General features: G+C 45.9%; 1 protein-coding gene across 3 annotated transcripts in view; it reads left to right on the top strand.

The window, feature by feature from the left end:
- The window catches only part of EIF2B3 (eukaryotic translation initiation factor 2B subunit gamma), a 129,503-nt gene extending 110,304 nt beyond the window's left edge, over positions 1–19,199 (top strand). For all 3 annotated transcript variants that reach the window (XM_082750076.1, XM_082750075.1, XM_082750077.1), the window contains 2 exons: positions 4,301–4,404; positions 19,018–19,199. In XM_082750076.1, coding sequence (XP_082606202.1) covers positions 4,301–4,404; positions 19,018–19,070 — 157 coding nt within the window. In that variant the 3' untranslated portion in view covers positions 19,071–19,199. The remainder of the gene's footprint in view (positions 1–4,300; positions 4,405–19,017) is intronic.
- The last annotated feature ends 430 nt before the right edge of the window (positions 19,200–19,629 follow it).

Here is a 19,629-nt window from a genome sequence, read left to right as displayed (position 1 = left end):
CGGCTCAGGTCGTGATCTCAGAGTCCTGGGATCGAGCCCCGCATCGGACTCTTTGCTCAGCGGGAGCCTGCTTCTCTCTCTCTCTCTCTCTCTCTCTCTGCCTGACTCTCTGCCTACTTGTGATCTCTCTCTCTGTCAAATAAATAAATAAAATTTAAAAAAAAAAACTACATGGCAAAAACCATAGTTTTGGCATTGGGTCAGTTCTTTGAGCTGTAGAGAAGTCACCTCCCCTCAGCTTTATGCACTAACCAGAAAAGGCAAAGCAGGGGCACCTGGGTGGCTATTGGGTTAAGCCTCTGCCTTTGGCTCAGGTCATGATCTCAGGGTCCTGGGACTGAGCCCCACATTGGGCTCTCTCTGCTCAGCAAGGAGCTTGCTCCCCCCCCCACACACACACACACCGCCTCTCTCTGCCTACCTCTCTGCCTTCTTGTGATCTCTCTCTCTCTCTCTGTGTCAAATAAATAAAATCTTAAAAAAAAAAAATAGAAAAGGCAAAGCCATTATTACAGATTGGCAACCTGGAAAGAGTTTACTTGATACGGTGGTATCATCCTTCCTCTCTAGTGTGAGCACACACAAACACATCCAGTAAAATCCTTAATCTTGGAATTTCTTTCTGGAGAGACGGAAAGCTCTATATTGGCTTGACATTTTTCCAGAATACCTCAGCCTTGCTCATGGAGGTGACTTGTGACCACAGCAGTGGTTATAGGGAACAATGAAGAACCAAATGGCAGAAAAGAGCTTCACACTCACTAAGCATTTTGTCAGCTGTTCATCTCAAAGCCTTCCGCAGATCCACTGACCAAGAGCTTCAGGAGAGCCCCAGCTTCTTTTCAGTCAACCTACTTTTTCCCCATCATATCTGCAGATTCTGCATTGCTAGTTTATGGGTCTCAGAGGGAATTACACAGAAACTAAATGAGACAAGGTTCTTGAACACCTCAATCAGACTGGCTAGACAGAAGGAGAACCCAGGCTATCCATTCCTATGGAATTCTGACCTCAATCAGTCTAGCCTCTTCCTTCCAGAAATGGTTCCCACTTATATCCCAAATCCCAAAATAGCCATGTAGTAGTCTCTAATTATGGCCTCTTGAATTCCTCTTGGCTGTTTTGATCTATGCCGACTATGTTTACCCCTTTCCTGCTCCAGAGCCTGTGTTCTCAGGCTCTTAAACTACTGAGCAGGAGGTATCCTCCTACTCCCACTCTGGAAAAAGAAAGAAGACTTTTCAGTGAGAAGCTAGTAGCCAATTGTAAGCCTGCTTTGTCCCAGGAATCTATTTCTGAGGCTTTCTATATACTTCCTTACTACTCTGCTAACTGAACTGCTTTGCCTAAAGCAGAAGACAAGTTGGAAAGTTCTGGAAGGTCCCTTAATTCCCACCCACTGTGTATCCCGATTTTTTGTGTGTATATTCTGAATCTGAGCCAAAAAACAAACTAATTCTCCAGCCCACACCACAGAGGTGTGGCTTTTGCCTTTTGCTGCTTTCTGACTGGCTTAACCTTCCAGAAGAATAGAGATAAAGACGACTCTGGAATGCTATAGCAGGCTAGAATTCCTTTTCTGCATTTTACTAAAAAGTCTTGGCGTTTGGGAAGAATCTTTTTTAATAGCCTCTGCACAAATAGTTTCAGGCTTTAGAATGTCCTCCTCGCCATCCCCCATGCCTCCTGGGTTGCCTGAGGATTTTTCCTTAATTGGTGTTTTGTTTTGTTTTGTTTTGTTTTGTTTTGTTTTGTTTTGTTTAAATGGATGCTCATACCCTTCCTACTCACCATCCTTCTCCGCTTTAGCTGCCCACTTCTGACTCTTAAAGGTAGCGAATATTTCCCTGTTAGGGCCGAACCCTTCCCTCCACAGAGCCAGTGGGCTCTCAAGAGCAGCTTGGCAATTCCAAGCAAGCTTCCTCCAGTCTTTCCTTCCCTTGATTTCTTTATATGGCGTTATGATTAAATGTACGGATTCTGGAGTCAGGCAGACCTAGATTTGAATCTGCTGCTTGGCAATTATGTGGTTTGGGGCAAATGGTTTAACTAACCTAAATCTGTTTGTTACCTCATCTGTGGTTGTTATTTTTTACTGCATCAGAGGCAAAAATGATACTCCCAGAATCATCTAGGAAGCTCTTTTTTTCTAAATACATGAGGCCCCCATCTCAGACCTACCAAAAGGATTGATGGAAGCCAAGACAATGAGGGTGTTTTTGTTTATTTTTTTGCACTGCCCAACTGATTTTTCTGATTAAATGGCTGGATTTGTAAGTCACTCCTGTAACGTACCTAGAGTATTTATTTGCACGACATCTAGCATAGAGTAGGTAGGCAGTGGGTGCTAGTGAAGGCTTTCAAAAGGACCTGTCTTCTCACCTACCGGTCTTCAAGAGCCAGAAATATGCTCTTTAAACACATTAAAATGCCAAGAGCAAGAGGTGCTATTCTTGAGAATGTAGGATCTGGGGTAGTCTTTCTTTCTTTTTTTTTTTTTTTTTAAGATTTTTATTTGTTGGGATGCCTGGGTGGCTTAGTTAGTTAAACAGCTGCCTTTGGCTCAGGTCATGATCCCAGGGTTCTGGAATCAAGTCCCACATCGGGCTCCTTGCTTGGTGGGGAGTCTGCTTCTCTCTCTCCCTCTGCCTGCCACTCTGCTTGCTTGTGATCTCTCTCTGTCAAATAAATAAATAAAACCTTTTAAAAATGTTTATTTATTTATTTATTTATTTATTTATTTATTTTTAAAGATTATTTATTTATTTATTTGAGAGAGAGGCAGTGAGAGAGATCATGATGAGCAAGGAGAAGGTCAGAGAGAGAAGCAGACTCCCCGTGGAGCTGAGAGCCCGATGTGGGACTGGATCCCGGGACTCCAGGATCATGACCTGAGCTGAAGGCAGTCGTCCAACCAACTGAGCCACCCAGGCGTCCCTATTTATTTATTTATTTATTTGACAGAGAGAGATCACAAGGCAGAGAGGCAGGCAGACAGAGAGGGGGAAGCAGGCTCCCCATTGGGCAAAGAGCCCGATGTGGGGATCAATCATGACCTGAGCAGAAGGCAGAGGCTTAACCTACTGAGCCACCCAGGCGCCCCCGGAGTAATTTTTGATGTAGCCTGGAGCTAGTTTAAAAAACACTGGGTTTTGTTTCTTGTTTTTGTTTTCTAAACGAGTTTGGTTTTGATTAACCAAAAATCTGTAGTGAGAGCTGTGGGGCACCTGTTGTTCCCATAGCTGATCTCCTAGGGAGATTCATGGGACTTAAGCCTTAAATGAAATTTGAGATATATTCCCAGGTGAGCAGCTGAGTGATGGGTCAGTGCAGGGACCTAAAGAACTGAAGTCATGGGGTCTGCAGTTTTCAAGCCTTGGCGGGAAAGATCATTAGTGATGAGGGAGCAGGAGGCTGGCTGAGGACAAAGCAAGAGCTGGCGCCTTGCACCCCCCCCTTCATCTGCTCCCCTCCATAGGTGTAGCATTCCTCAGGCACCCTTGACTGCCATAAAATGATAAATAGTTAACTTGCTGAGATCGCAATCCTGCAAAACAGGAGTCTCCCTTGGTTTGCAAATGTCCTTGAGATTACAACAAAGAAGTTACCTTATCAATAGCCCAATTTCCAAAGACACAGAACTCAGTTCCTCAAGCCTAATGTTACCCTCCCCTCCATAAAAACTGAAGGAGGTGGAAGTAGAAGGAAAAGTAAATAAAGTTAAATTTCTTCTAAACCTAAATCTCATTAACAAGGATGCTTGATAGCAGGAATGTAACATTCCACCAGACTTCCAATTGTCTTTACTTGATAGCAACTAAGCCTTCAATATCCTGATAGTATTCTTTGCCCCAATAGCCCTTCTGAACACCCCTTTGTCCTCACCTACCCAACTCCTGTGTATATAACCAACCACCCCTCACACCCCGGGGCAGCAGCAGCTCTTCCTGCCCACGGGTCCTGTCCCCGTGCTTTAATAAACCACCATTTTGCACCAAAGATGTCTTAAGAATTCTTTCTTTAGTCATCAGCTCCGAACCTCACCCCACCGAACCTGACTTAGGTTCTGGGACTTCATCATTAGGAGCCTGTCTGAAGTCTGGACTTCGCTAAAACCAGGTCCACCCTTGGGCTGGCTGAGCCATTCTGTCTCCCAGTGATAATTTGAGGCATGTAGCCATTAACTGGATGGAGTAGCTATTCCTAGCCTGTGGAGGAGCCAGAACCCCCAACCCATAGCAGTGAGGATGCGGATGGGAGCCACGGGCATTCTGTAACCTGGCTGTTTATTGTGTTCCAGATGCAACATCCAAGACAGCGTTATCTGCAACAATGCTGTGATAGAGAAAGGAGCGGACATCAAGAACTGCCTAATTGGAAGTGGCCAGAGGATTGAAGCCAAAGGTAAACCAAATTACAATCACAGATGCCATTTTTTTCCTAGCACGGTAGTACAGTTGGTGCTCAGTGCTGGTGACAATTAGGGGACCAGCACATGCATTCTCTGTGGGTGAGACCATGAATTGATAAAGCCATCTTTGGAGGAGAATTGACATCATTGTCAAACCTGTTAATTTTGACTTAGCAGTTCCATTTTTAGGAATGTATCTTACAGATAAGCTCATAAATATATACAGCCTTATTATCAAAAATTTTAAAACATAACCAAAAAGATCTAATGGCCCAGATTAACAACTTTACAGTGGCTCTTGGACCTATGTGAGAAGGGCCAGTAATCCAGCAAAAGTGTTGAAACCTGCTTTTGACCTCCTAGACTCCGTGAGCACCTTGTCTCACCTGCTGTTGAAGAGAGGTAGTCTTGTAGGTTCCTGGCCTGGGGGAGGTTTAGCAGTTTCTTGGGAAACCATTCACTCCGAGCTCCTGTCTTGGAGGTGCAGTGTTAGCTCACTCTGCTCTGCCACTGGAGAAGAACTGTACAGGCATGCCTCGTTTTACTGCACTGCACAGATACTGCATTTCTTTTACAAACTGAGCGTTTGTTGCGACCTTGTGTTGAGCAAGTCTCTGCGTACCATTTTTCCAACAATATTTGCTCACTTCGTGTCTCTGTGGCACATTTTGGTAATTCTTGCAAAATATTTCAGACTTTTTCATTGTTATATTTGTTGTGGTGATCTGTGGTCAGTGATTTTTGATGTTCCTTTTGTAATGGGCAGGGGCTCCACAGACTGCATCTTCATTTATCTTTTTTTAAAGTTTTGTGGGTTTTTTTAAGATTTTATTTATTTATTTGACAGACAGAGATCACAAGTAGACAGAGAGGCAGGCAGAGAGAGAGGAGGAAGCAGGCTCCCTGCTGAGCAGAAAGCCCAATTTGGGGCTTGATCCCAGGACCCTGGGATCATGACCTGAGCCGAAGGCAGAAACTTTAACCCACTGAGCCACCCAGGTGCCCCTTAATTTATCTTAATTGATAAACTTTGTGTGTGTTCTAACTGCTCGACCAACCAGTCATTCCCATCTCTTTCCTATCCTCTGGTCTCCCTATTCCTTGAGAGGCAATATTGAAATTAGGCCAGTTGGGGCACCTGGGTGGCTCAGTCAGTTAAGCTTCTACCTTTGGCTCTGGTCATGATCCCAGATCCTGGGCTCAAGACCACATTGGGCTCCATTCTCAGTGGGGAGTCTGCTTATTCCTCTCCCTCTGCCCCTCCCACAGCTTGTGCACTCGCTCTCTCTCTCAAATAAATAAAATCTTTTAAAATTTATTTTAAAATGAAATTAGACCAGTTAATAACCCTGCAATGGCCTCTAAGTGTTCAAGTGAAAGGAAGAATTGCACATCTCTCACTTTTTTTTTTTTTTTTAACGCCTTACTTTAAATCAAAAGCTAGAAATGAGTAAACTTTTAAGTGAGGGAGACATCTTAAAAGCCGAGATAGGCTGAAAGCTGGGCCTTCTGCACCAAATAGACAAGTTGTGAATTCAAAGGAAAAGTTCTTGAAGGAAATTAAAAGTGCCACTGTAGTGAGCACACAGATGATAAGCAAAACAAACTTATTGCTGATATGGAGAAAGTTTTAGTGGTCGGAATAGAAGATCAAGCCTGCCACAATACTCCCTTAAACCAAAGCCTCACCAGAGCAGGCCCTCACTCTCTTCAATTCTGCAAAGGTTGAGAGAGGGGAGGAAGCTGTAGAAGAAAAGTCAGAAGCTAGCAGAGGTGGGTTCCTGAGGTTGGAGGAAAGAGGCCCATATTCGTAACATAGAAGTACAAGGTCCCCCTCTCCCTCTGCCCCTTCCCTACAGACCTACCCCCTGCCCCACTTGCTTGTGTTCTCTCTCTCTCTAATAAAAGAAATGTATTTCTTAAGGCTCTAGCTGCCATAGTTATTCCTCTGATGGATCTGGGCAAAGTAAACTGAAAACCTTCTAGAGGGGCACCTGGGATGCTCCGTCTGTTTCAGCTGGTTTCAGCTCAGGTCATGATCTCAGGATTGGGAGACTGAGCCTGTGTAGGGCTCTGTGCTCAGTGGGGAGTCTGCTTGAGATCCTCTCTCTCCCCTTCCATGTGCCCCTTCCCCACATGCTCATGCTCTCCGCCTCTCTAAAATATAAAAAAAAAGAAAGGAAGGAAGAAAGGAAGGAAGGGCATTTGTGATCCACAGGAAGAGGTCAAAATACTATCATGAGCAGGACTTCGGAAGAAGGTGGTTCCAGCCCTCACGGGTGACTGACCGGCTGAGCACTTGAGCGGAGAAAGTGACCGCAGATGGGGTGGAAAGAGCAAGAGAACGAGAGTCAGAAGAGGCGCCTGAAGGAGCGGCTGAAGTGCGGCCTTGTCTTGAGAAAACCTGAACAGGTGAGGAGTTACAGCTTACGGAGGAACAAAGACAGTGGTTCCTAGAGATGGAACCTGCTCCCAGTGAAGACGCCGTGAAGATCGTGGAGATGACAGTAAAGGATTTAGGACATTCTGTAAACTTAGTTGCTGAAGCGGCTTTAGGGTCGAGAGGACTGAGTCCCCATCTTGAAAGAAGTTCTGCTCTGGGTAAAATGCTATCAAACAGCATCACGTGCTACAGGGAAATCGTTTAAGAAAGGAAGAGCCAATCAGTGCAGCAGACTTCCTTGTTGTCTTATTTTAAGAAACCACCACCGCCGCCCCAGCCTTCAGCACCCACCAACCTGACCGGTCAGCAGCCATCAACAGCGAGGCCAGACCCTCCACCAGCGAAAAGATTAGGACTCGCTGAAAACTCAAATGATAGCCTTTTTTAGCAATAAATTATATTTATTTATTTAGACATAATGCTGTTGCACAATTCATAGACTACTGTATAGTATAAACATAACTTTTATATGCACTGGGAAACCAAAAAATTCATTTAACTTGCTTTAGAGTAATATTCACTTTATTGCAGTGGAACCAAACATGCACCATCTCTGAGGTTTGCCTCTGTGTAGTGCATGAGAGACACACAAGTATCAGGGCTTCTCTGATGGGCTGAGAATCTGAATGGTTCCATACTTTGGCTGCTGAGTGTTTTTTTTTTTTTTTTTTAAGATTTTATTTATTTATTTATTTATTTGACAGAGAGAGACACAGCAGAGAGGGATCACAAGCCTGGGGAGTGGGAGAGGGAGAAGCAGGCTTCCTGGCGAGTGGGGAGCCTGATGCAGGCTCAATCCCAGGACCCTGGGATCATGACCTGAGCTGAAGGCAGACGCTTAAGACTGAGCCACCCAGACACCCCTGGCTAGGTGTTTTTAAACAGAAAATAGACAAAAAGCTCAAGTTCAATAAGAATGGCTATTCTTTTTGAGATTGTTTCTACATCTAGAATATAGTAGAGTAAGAGAGCTGCTGAAGGAGTTAACTGGTAGAAACCACATCATTTTCCTTCTCCCCAAGCAAACAGAGAACTTCTTCAGTTTTTTTCTTTTCCTTTTTATTTTTTTTTTAAGATTTTATTTATTTATTTATCTACCTATCTTCCTATCAGTCAGTCAACCCAAGAGAGAACCAGCACAGGCAGGAGGAGCAGCAGGCTGCCCGCTGAGCAGGGAGCCCTACACGGGACTCAATCCCAGGACCCTGGGATCGTGCCGAAGGCAGCGGCTCAACCCACTGAGCCACTCAAGCGTCCCTTTCCTTCCTTTTTTTAAAAGCTACATACCTCCCTTCAGAGTTTAGAATGAAACAGACCTGGATTCACGTCTCAGCTGTGCAGCTCACTGGTTAGATTTTTCCTCCCTAGACCTTAGATTTTCGAAACTAGAAAAATTGAGACAATAATAATCATCTTGGAGAACTGTTGTGAAAATTAAATGTCATTAAATGTTGTGAGGTGCACACGCAGCTCCGGGAGCACACAAGGGCCCTAGGGTGTCCTGTCCACACAGTCCTGCTGTGCCACTCCACGCCCTGTACATGCCCTCTCTGTCTGGAATCCCTCTTTTGAAGACTCTGCCCAAGTGTTTTCTCCTCTGCAGAACCTTCCCTGACTCTTCCCATGACTCCCTACAGCCAACCTAAGCATTCCTTCTTCCTCTGCACCCTAGAACTTTGTTAGCACCTTTATTAAAATACAGTCACAGGTTATGGGGGTTACCTATGACTGTGCCTTCTCTACTGACTGAGATCCTTAAGGACAGGGATTGACCTAGTATGCATCCCTAGCTCTCAGAACAGGTTTAGGGGCACCTGGGTGTCTCGGTAGTTAAGTGTCTGCCTTCAGCTCAAGTCATGATTCCGGACTTATGGGATCGAGTCCCGCATTGGGCTCCCCATTCAGCAGGAAGCCTGCTTTTCCCACTCCCCCTGCTTGTGTTCCCTCTCTCTCTGTGTGTCTCTCTCTGTCAAATAAACAAATGAAATCTTAAAAAAAAAAAAAAAAAAAAAAAAAACTGGTTTATAGTTTATAGTGGCGGGCGGGAATGAGTGAGGGAAGGAATGAGTGAATGAATTTTGGATCCATAGAACCTACTTTCTGAAATTTCAGTGCAGAAACAGGGTTCCAAGAAAGCCATATGTGAGATGGTTGCTATTACCATGAGATCTCTCCTGACTTTTTTTTTAAACTTACACTTCCACAAGAACCACATGTAATATTGGTAAATGAATTGGGGAGGTGTGGCCTTGGCCTGAAACCATCCTTCACCTTAATTTCTCTACCTGAGACTAGATGCAGCCTTCCTCTGCAATTCCTTTCTTCTCACATTTTAACCACTTTCTTCCTCTATGTGAGAAATGGTCATTTCTGAGAAGCCTTTCCCAAGTGTCACTAGTTTACCAGTAAGGTAAGCATTATAACGAAGCATCATAACAAACTCTGGCTGATTTAAGCCAATAAAAAAAAATCCAAGCCCACAGTTCTACGATGGCTGCAGAATCAAGCTTAAAAACTGGGTTATAGCCAAGATGTATGCGCCAAACCATTGTGCCAAGGACCCCACTGCCATCCTCACTGACCACAGGATACCCCAGCTTGCACTGCTGCTTCCACCACCCAGCAAGCCCAAAGTGGGTTCTCTCTGGTTCCTGCTTCTTTGTATCACTAGTTCTCAGCCCAGAGTCTGGGGTGGCTGCATCTGGAGGTGAAGCCTGGTCAGACATCCATGCCTTTGTTACAAGGAAGGCTGGCATTTTTTTTTTTTTTAAGATTTTATTTATTTATTTGACAGAGAGAAATCACAAGTAGATGGAGAGGCAGGCAGAGAGAGAGAGAGGGAAGCAGGCTCCCTGCTGAGCAGAGAGCCCGATGCGGGACTCGATCCCAGGACCCTGAGATCATGACCTGAGCCGAAGGCAGCGGCTTAACCCACTGAGCCACCCAGGCGCCCTGGCATTTTTTTTTTTAATTTATTATTTATTTGACAGAGATCACAAGTAGGCAGAGAGAGAGGAAGGGAAGCAGGCTGGCTGCAGAGCAGAGAGCCCGATGTGGGGCTGGATCCCAGGACCCGAGCTGAAGGCAGAGGCTTTAACCCACTGAGCCACCCAGGTGCCATAAGGCTGGCATTTTTTTTTTTTTTTTTAAGATTTTTATTTATTTGACAGACAGACCACAAGTAGGCAGAGAGGCAGGCAGAGAGAGAGGAGGAAGCAGGCTCCCTGCAGAGCAGAGAGCCCGATGCGAGGCTCAATCCCAGGACCCTGGGATCATGACCTGAGCCGAAGGCAGAGGCTTTAACCACTGAGCCACCCAGGCGCCCAAGGCTGGCATTTTTAATGAGTGGCAGACACATTCCACCCCGCGCCTCACCAGAGAACTTTCAAGCAGGAACGTTGGTCAACAGCATTGCAGCCTTTGGTGTTTTCTTCGGTGATGGTGCCCGCATGCAAGGGCCAGCACACCAACTGAAACTCCCAGCACTGGCCACTTGGACAGCACTCCCCCTCCTGGAATGCCATTGGCTTCCAGTTGTTTGTAGCTTTGAAGATTCATTTCTTTTTAGAGAGCAAGAGAGTATGCGCACAAGCACACACACACACACACACGCACACACACACACACACACACACACACACACGAGAGGGACAAGCCGACTCACCATCCTGAGATTACAACCTAAGCCGAAACCAAGAGTCAGATGCTTAACCAACTGTGCCACCCAGGTGCCCCTGTTGTTTATAACTTTAAAATGTTCTCAGGGGCACCTGGGTGGCTCAGTGGGTTAAAGCCCCTGCCTTCAGCTCAGGTCATGATCCCAGAGTCCTGGGCTGGAGCCCTGCATCAGGCTCTCTGTTCAGCGGGGAGCCTGCTTCCTCCACTCTCTCTGTCTGCCTCTCTGCCTACTTGTGATCTCTATCTGTCAAATAAATAAATAAATAAAATCTTTTTTAAAAAAACAATAAAATAAAATAAAATGTTCTCAAATATACTATCTTATTGGATTCTCATAAAAACCCTCTGAGGGGGGCGCCTGGGTGGCTCAGTGGATTAAGCCGCTGCTTTCGGCTCAGGTCATGATCGCAGGGTCCTGGGATCGAGTCCCGCATCGGGCTCTTTGCTCAGCTGGGAGCCTGCTTCCTTCTCTCTCTCTCTGCCTGCCTCTCTGCCTGCTTGTGATCTCTCTCTGTCAAATAAATAAATAAAATCTTTAAAAAAAAAAAAAAAAAAAAAAACCCTCTGAGGTAGGTAGGGATCCATTACTGACCCATCTGGTGAAGTCGAAACTGAGACTTTAAAAAGTTGAAATTTGGGGGCACCTGGATGGCTCAGTGGGTTAAAGCTTCTGCTTTTGGCTCAGGTCATGATCTCAGAGTCCTGGGATCGAGCCCCACATCGGGCTTTCTGCTCAGCAGGGAGTCTGCTTCCTCCTCTCTCTGCCTACTTGTGATCTCCGTATGTCAAATAAATAAATAAAATCTTAAAAAAAAAAAAAGTTGAAATTTACCCAAGGTACATAGCTAGGAAATGACAAAACTGAGTCTTCAGCCTGAATTACTGCAAGACAGCCTCCTGAAAGACCAGAGGAAGAAACCACTCCTGGCTTGGCCAGCAGAATTTGATCAGTGATAGACCTTTTTTCCATTTAATCCATCTTCCCCAGACCAGTTGGGAAAATATATTTGGCCTCTATATCCCAGCTCTCGCTGATCTTCAGGAACCCCAGGTCTTGGTTGTCTCTCTCCTACTGAATATCCAGCTTACCCAGGCCTACCCTTGGGTTACAGAGAAACTTTTTTCTTGGGCACCCGGAGCCTGTTGGTAATTTCTTTAAAATGGGATTCAGGGGTACCTGAGTGGCTCAGTTGGTTGAGCATCTTCCTTCAGCTAAGATCATGAGCCTAGCAGGGTGCTGGGATTGAGTGCCGCACAGTGGGCAGCCTGCTTCTCCCCCTTCTACTCCCCCTGCTTTTGCTGCTCTCTCTCTCTCCATCAAATAGATAGATAAACAAACAAACAAATAAAATGGGGTTCAGTTAGAGTACCTAGCTGGGTTAGTCTATAAAACATACAACTCTTGATCTTGGGGTTGTGAGTTCAAGACCCATCCTGGGTCTAGAGCTTACTTTAAAAAAATTTAAAAATAGGGGTGGCTCAGTGGGTTAAAGCCTCTGCTTTCAGCTCAGGTCATGATCCCAGGGTCCTGGGATCTAGCCCGGCACCGGGCTCTCTGCTCCACGGGGAGCCTGCTTCCCCTTCTCTCTCTCTGCCTGCCTCTCTGCCTACTTGTGCTCTCTGTCTGTCAAATAAATAAATAAAATCTTCTTAAAAAATTAAAAAATTTTTAAAGGCTAAAAAATTTAAAATTTTTTAAAGGTTAAAAAATTTAAAATTTTTTTAAAATTAAAAAATAAAACTCTTAATTTAAAAAAAGTTTTTTTGTTTTTTTTTTTTTAAAGAGGATTCAGAACACCCAGCCTTTTCTCTAACCCCATGGAAGGCCTTGGAAAGGGTCCCCAGAGTTTCAAAAGCAGCTGCTCAGCTGGTCTGTGAAGCTGCTTTCTTATCCTGTCCCCTCCCTGTCACCTCATGGCAGTCTTTCTTTGTTCTCTTCTTTTTTTTTTTTTTTTTTTAAGATTGTATTTATTTATTTGACAGAGATCACAAGTAGGCAGAGAGGCAGGCAGAGAGAGAGAGGAGGAAGCAGGCTGAGCAGAGAGCCCAATACAGGGCTCCATCCCAGGACCCCGAGATTGTGACCTGAGCTGAATGCAGAGGCTTAACCTACTGAGCCACCCAGGCACCCCCCCTTTATTCTCTACTTTTTGGGTTTGTGATCCCAAACAGTGTTTCTTCCACCTCCTTCCTACCTCTTTGTCTCTGTACATTCTCTCCTGCTCAGCAGCAAGTAGAAGCATCCTCCAGTGCTTTCTCCTTTTAGTCCCTCCTGGAGCCAGGAGCTGCTTCCTTTTGTGGTTTTTAAGAGTTTAGACTCCACAGGCATATTTGAATGCATGAACTCCTTTTGCCACTGCCCTAGAGGATCCCTCCTTTCTTGTGTGCTGGGACCCGGAACCTCACAGCTTCTGCTGCTTCTCCTCCCCATTTCCAATAAAGTCATGGTGCTCCTTCCTTTTACTTTGCGAGGACCCTTTCCATTCTGTGTGCAGAATGCATACACGACAATGGAATGCCAGATATTGGGGCTTTGAGTCATGGCATCTCCCATCAGGGAGCACAAGACTGGGCTAGCCAAACCCCTAAGATGTCATAGGCTTTAGCATTTCATGGACTTCTGGCTCTAACACCATGTGTCCCTATTTTAGAAGGAGACCCTTTAATGGTCCTCCTAAAAGAGAGGTTGCCAGGGAAGTATCATCTGGACTGTAAACTGGAAAATCCCAACACTTCCTGTTCCCACTGTCACTTGTCTTTGCAGCTGAGCATTATGCAAAAGCAAATTCCCAGCCATTAGTGCAGCCCTTCAGAGCTGTACCATGGATGAGCCACGCAAGCACCAACACCTCAGATCCTCAGCAGCGAACAGCTCAGTAGATGGCCGAGTCCCCAGTCAGTCTTCCTCACCTGGAGAGATTTCAGGAAAAAATATTCATCCTCAGAAGCAGTGCCGTTCCCTCTCCAAATTTCAGTCATTTGCATACCAGAGAGTCACTCTGTCCATATGAGTCTTACACCCCCAAAATGTGATTCTTACAAGCCAGTGTAGCCCTCTATGCCCTCTTCTAACACCAGCAGCAGTATGAGCCATTTTCTAACAGAACTCTCTAGGTCTTCTCACCCACACCCCAGCATATTCAGTTAATGAGATTATCTCTGGCAAAAATCCTGGTGGTCAAGTTTGACCTCCCGCTCAAGCCAGTGGAAGAGCCACAGCTGGCAATGTAAAAACCTGGAGACTCCGGTTGGAGACTTCATGTGAGTCTCTTCTCATGGTCAGTGAGATGACTTGGATCTCTTCCCTGTGACCCCAGTGATCAATTCTGTGCCCCTGAAAGTAGACGGGACGGGCATGAAGGTCAAGTCCTGGCTGGCAGGAATCCTTCCCGGCTTCCCAGCAGGGCATGCTTTTCATACGCAGCTTGTCCTTCCCTTCGTCCCACTGGTTTCTCCTCAACTTACCAGCCTCTGTTTGTACTCTCAGGGAAGGGATCCTTAGGATCTGTTTCCAGCCCAGAACTTTTTGAGTGTTCATTGGAACCTGCTTCCAACCCTGGCCAAGCAAAATGAGTACTGCTTGTTGCTGCCCTCGAGATTTCCTCCACCGTACAGAATCCCCGGGAAAATACATCCATCCCCCAAACACCAGATCTAGTCTGTCTTCCCTGAACCAAAAGAGCAAGTCTTCTCCCACCCCCAGGCCCAGAGCAGACCAGAGGGTAGGTGGGGGGAGAGGGGGTGGGAATGGGTAGGGCCGGCCAAAGAAGGCTTAAGTGTTTCTTTGGAACCTGGCAGAAAGAAAGCCTTGTCTGCCCCACCTAGACTCATTTGCCCTTCTGGTCTGGAGCACTGAGGGCCACAGAGAATGTTAATAAGAACTAAGACTATCTGCAGTACAGTCCAGTATCTCTGGAAACGAGGGAGAGACTGGTGAAGGAAGAATAAATGTTGGGCTCTAGAAAGGAGATGAGGAGGGGCACCTGGGTGGCTCAGTGGGTTGAGCCTCTGCCTTCAGCTCGGGGCATGATCCCAGGGTCCTGGGATCGAACCCCACATCGGGCTTTCTGCTCTGCAGGTAGCCTGTTTCCTCCTCTCTCTCTGCCTGCCTCTCTACCTATCTGCCTACTTGTGATCTCTGTCAGATAAATAAAGAAAAAATCTTAAAAAAAGAAAAAAAAGAAAGGAGATGAGGAGGCTGACTCATGGCTGTAGAGAGACAAAGGGTAACAAGGAGCTTTGGGACAAACCCTGAGAGTCTAGCCAAAGTAGTATTTCCTTTACTCTTTCCCGGTCATTCTTATCTCAAGGGTGGATCCTAATTGACAGTCACACTCCAGGACCATCCCCAGCCCTAGGGAATGTAGCAGCCTGAGCAGTATCTGGGCCTCCTTCCCATGCCTTTCACTGAAGAAAACAGATGGTTATGAAGCAGAAAAACGAGCAGTTCCGAGGGCGGGACTCCAGGCCAGCCCCAGCCCTGTTCTATAACTTAAGTTTAATACTTTTTTTTTTTTTAAAGATTTTTTATTTATTTATTTGACAGAGAGAGATGACAAGCAGGCAAAGAGGCAGGCAGAGAGATGCGGGGCTTGATCCCAGGACCCTGGGATCATGACCCGAGCCGAAGGCAGCGGCTCAACTCACTGAGCCACCCAGGCGCCCCAACTTAAGTTTAATACTTATAAAAGCCCAGTGCTGGGCACTTTCTGTCCATTCATCTCATAGAATCCCCACTTGACGAGGAAACTAAAGCCTAAAGACAGGAAAGAATCTGCTCAGAGTCCAATTACAACTCTTTTTGGACGCCTGGGTGGCTCTGTTGGTTAAGTGTGTGCCTCTGGCTCAGGTCACGATCTCAGGGTCCTGGGGCGGAGTCCCGCATCTCCCTCTGCCTGCTACTCCCCCTCCCCTGCTTATACTCTCACTCTGTCAAATAAATAAAATCTTTAAAAAAAAAAAAAATGGGCCGCCTGGATGGCTCAGTGGATTAAAGCCTCTGCCTTTGGCTCAGGTCATGATCTCAGGGTCCTGGGATCGAGCCCCACATCGGGCTCTGCTTGGCAGGGAGCCTACTTCCTCCTCTCTCTGCCTGCCTCTCTGCCTACTTGTGATCTCTGTCAAATAAATAAATAAAGTCTTAACAAAATAAAAAATAAAAAAAACAAAACACAACTCAAGTCCTTTTGACTCAGAAGGTCTTTCCTTTCCGGCATTGTCATCTTTTCTTCCTAGCTCTCCTATCCTTTTCTTCTCTGCATTTGCCGCTGTGCAGCATGATGCTGTAATAGCAGACTTCATGAAAAGCCGAGACCTAGCTTTCTCTTCCTATGGGGAAAGTTAGAGAAGTGGGCCTGAGGGTGCTCTTCTCTAAGCACCCTTGCCCTAAAGCTTCAAAAGTGTCAATTATACTCCCGACGGAGGTTGGGCCTTCTCTTCTGTATATGCTTCGTTTCCTACCTCTGTCATGTACCTGTACTGTCACGTAACCCCCAAACACACACACATTCAACAAACTATTACTTCCTCCTATATTCTAGGCTAAAGGTGTAAAGATGAGTAAGATTTGCCTCTTCCTATCCATTTGCCCCCAGTACAGAAACAGGCAAGTAACGAAATAATTACAGAAAAGTTTCTCAGGTGTGATGGCAGGAGATGGTCAGGGTTAATTAAGGACATAAAAGAGAAATCAGTCAGTTCTGGCCCAAGGAAGGAATTAACGCTAAATCTTGAACTTTGGGGCTATTTATCAAATACACAAAGGGAAGACCCTCTCAAGCAAAGGGGAACCGTGTAAGCAAGTACTTGAAGGCAAAAACAATCCAATGTGTTGGAAACTGCAGATCATTTGCAAAATCTTGAATATGGGGTACAAGGGAGATACAGCAAGAAACAAAGTGGAAAAGTTGGGTAGAACAGAAGACATGTCTGAATTCTTTTTTTTTTTTTTTAAGAACTGTGTTTTGTTTTGTTTTGTTTTTAAATTTTATTTATTTATTCGATAGGCAGAGATCACAAGTAGGCAGAGAGGCAGGCAGAGAGAGAGGTGGAAGAAGGCCCCTGCTGAGCAGAGAGCCCAATGCGGGGCGCGCGCTCTCTCTTGAGATCATGACCTGAGCCTAAGGCAGAGGCTTTAACCCACTGAACCACCCAGGCACCCCAGACATGTCTGAATTCTTAAGATCTCTAAAGCTGTAGTCAGAAACCCCCTTAGAAGTTCCAGCCTATGGAAAATAAGAACAAACCCAAACATGTTTCCGTGCATCTCAGTCCCATCATCAAGGATCTTCATCTTGCTGCACCAGCCCCTTCGAAGACTGAAGGAGAGCGTCAGGAAAGCCAAAATTTCTGCCTTACCTATCAGGGTCACATTCAGCCTCCCAAATTATGACAAGAAACATTGGATCCCTAGAAGCCACGGGAAGCTTGCCCAGAAAGAACCGATTTTCAGCCAGCTGGTCAGCTTTTTCTGTCTGAGCCAATAGAGGGCAGGAAAACTCTCCTGTCTCCTGCTTGTACCTCATAACTCCAGGCAAGAAGTAGATAACATGCCCCTGGTTCCCCCTACCCCTTCCAGACTATTGGTTCACTGCCTCCATTCTCTAACTCTTGTTCCTTCCACCTTCCAACTAACTCTTACCTTCCACCCCATCACTGGTCATCTTCCAGGGTGCGCCCTTAAATATATTGAAGGCTCATAATCTTCCTCTTCGCTCCTTCTCTTCTAAATATCTTAGACTATTTACACTCAGCTTTACAATTCTCTGAGCTTCTCTATACTCTAACCAACCCTCATCTCCTTTCAACTTTTGCTCTCCACTTGATAATCATACCCTATCTTCATCACTACCCAGGACCTCTGAAATCTTTCCTGTGCCAGTAGCTGTGGTGGACACTAGGGTAGGAACATAAATACACCGGCCCTACCCTTGAGAGTCTTATAGGTAAGTGTAGGAGAATGAGGTAATAATGTAGAGACAGAGATATGTATCAGGTAGTGTTTTCACAGAGCAGGAAATGGACAGTTTGGAAGGGAAGGTGCCACTAATAGTGAAGCTGCTGGATTAGGGCATTTAGGGCAAAAGTGTAATGGGATGAGGGCCAAGAAAGGCATTCTAGACTGAGGGAACAGCCTGTGCAAAGGTCTGGAGCTACAAAATAGTATGGCTGGTAGGTATACTTGCATAATGGTGGAATGTGAAGCTGTAGCGGCAGGCAAGGATCAGGTCAGGGAGGGCCATATTTTGGATTTTGCAAAACAATGGCCACTGCTTATCCGGCACTTCAGGATTCCTTAAGTCACTGAAATCTCACAACAGCTCTATGCAGTAGGTAGTATTATTTCCATGTGAGCATCCTCCCTCTCCTTTTGATATCTCCATTTAACTGTTGGGTGTCACTGCTTCTCACCCTTTCCCCTTCATCCCCCACCATTTGTCCACACCACAGTATTTCATGCTCCCCTTCCTTGTATCTTTATACCTTTGTTCATGTTGTTCCAGCAACCTAGAATGCCTTCCCTTTGATTCACTGCCTGAAAAAACTATATTCATCCTTTAAGACCCATCCAGGGGAGCCTGGGTGGCTCAGTGGGTTAAAGCCTCTGCCTTTGGCTCAGGTCATGATCCCAGGGTCCTGGGATCCAGCCCCACATTGGGCTCTCTGCTCCGCGGAGAGCCTGCTTCCTCCTTTCTCTCTCTGCCTGCCTCTCTGCCTACTTGTGATCTCTCTCTCTGTCAAATAGATAAATAAAATCTTAAAAAAAAAAAAAAAAAAAAGACCCATCCAGTTTCCCTCCTGTGTGAAGTGTCCTGGAAGCTAGGTTTAGAAAGAATGAGTCCACAGGCGCCTGGTGGCTCAGTTGGTTAAGCAGCTGCCTTCCGCTCTGGTCATGATCCCTAGGGTCCTGGGATCAAGCCCTGTGTCAGGTTCCCTGCTCAGTGGAGAGCCTGCTTCTCCCTCTTCGTGTGCCTTCCGCTCTGCCCATTTATGCTCTCTCTATCTCTCTGTCAAATAAATAAATAAAAATCTTTTTTTTTTTTTTTTTTTTTTTTTTTTTTTTTTTTTTTTTTAGATTTTTTATTTATTTATTTGACAGAGAGAAATCACAAGTAGATGGAGAGGCAGGCAGAGAGAGAGAGAGAGAAGGAAGCAGGCTCCCTGCTGAGCAGAGTGCCCGATGCGGGCCTCGATCCCAGGACCCTGAGATCATGACCTGAGCCGAAGGCAGCGGCTTAACCCACTGAGCCACCCAGGCGCCCAATAAAAATCTTTTTGAAAGAAAGAGTGAGTCCTTCCCTCCTATGTTGGAAAATGCTACCTCTCCTGTAATCCCTTTGGCAAGGTGTATTCCCAAGACCGTCTCAAGGGCAGAGCCACATAGGAGACAAATAAATGTTTACGAGCACAGAAGTTAGAAATAATTTGGTTTGAAAGGACACCTGTATTGCCAGTTCTCAAACAACTTTTTTCTTTTCTTTTGTAGCCAAACGAGTGAACGAGGTGATCGTGGGGAGTGACCAGCTCATGGAGATCTGAGTTCTGAGCAAGTCAGACTCCTTTCTCTTGGCCCTCAGAACTACAGATGTTGGCTGGCCCACCTGTTTGACTGTGTATTTATTTCCCAATAAAGAAGGGCTCCCATGGGGCACCTGGCTGGCTCAGTCAGTAGAGCATGAGGCTCTTGATCTCGGGGTTGTGAGTTTGAGCCCCACATTGGGTGTAAAATTTGTTTAAATAAACTTTAAAAGGGGGGGGGCGGGGAGGAGCACTCCCAAAGGTATGCCAGAGACTTGTGGAGTAGTCCCAGGCTCCACTGATGTGGTGGGCTCCAAGGATACACAGTGTGGGCTTGAGTCACATGGTAAAAACCGTCTAGAGCCAGTGTGTAGAACAGGATAAGACACAATGGCCTGGCTCTTGTGGACAGGCATGGGCAGCAGGGTAAAGCTCTTCGGAGGACCGCTTTCTGACTGCCTGGCCAAGCCTAGTCCATAAAAGCATCTTCCACCTGAAAGGACCCAGAGGTGCTTCAATTCCTGCCCCTGATCAGGCTTTCTGTCTAGAAAGCCTAGCTGCTGGCAGCTGCTGCCTACAG

This window comes from Mustela nivalis, assembly GCF_964662115.1.
Source record: "Mustela nivalis genome assembly, contig: HAP1_SCAFFOLD_670, whole genome shotgun sequence".
Classification (NCBI taxonomy): Eukaryota; Metazoa; Chordata; class Mammalia; order Carnivora; family Mustelidae; genus Mustela; species Mustela nivalis.
This window is presented reverse-complemented; position numbering and strand designations above follow the sequence as displayed.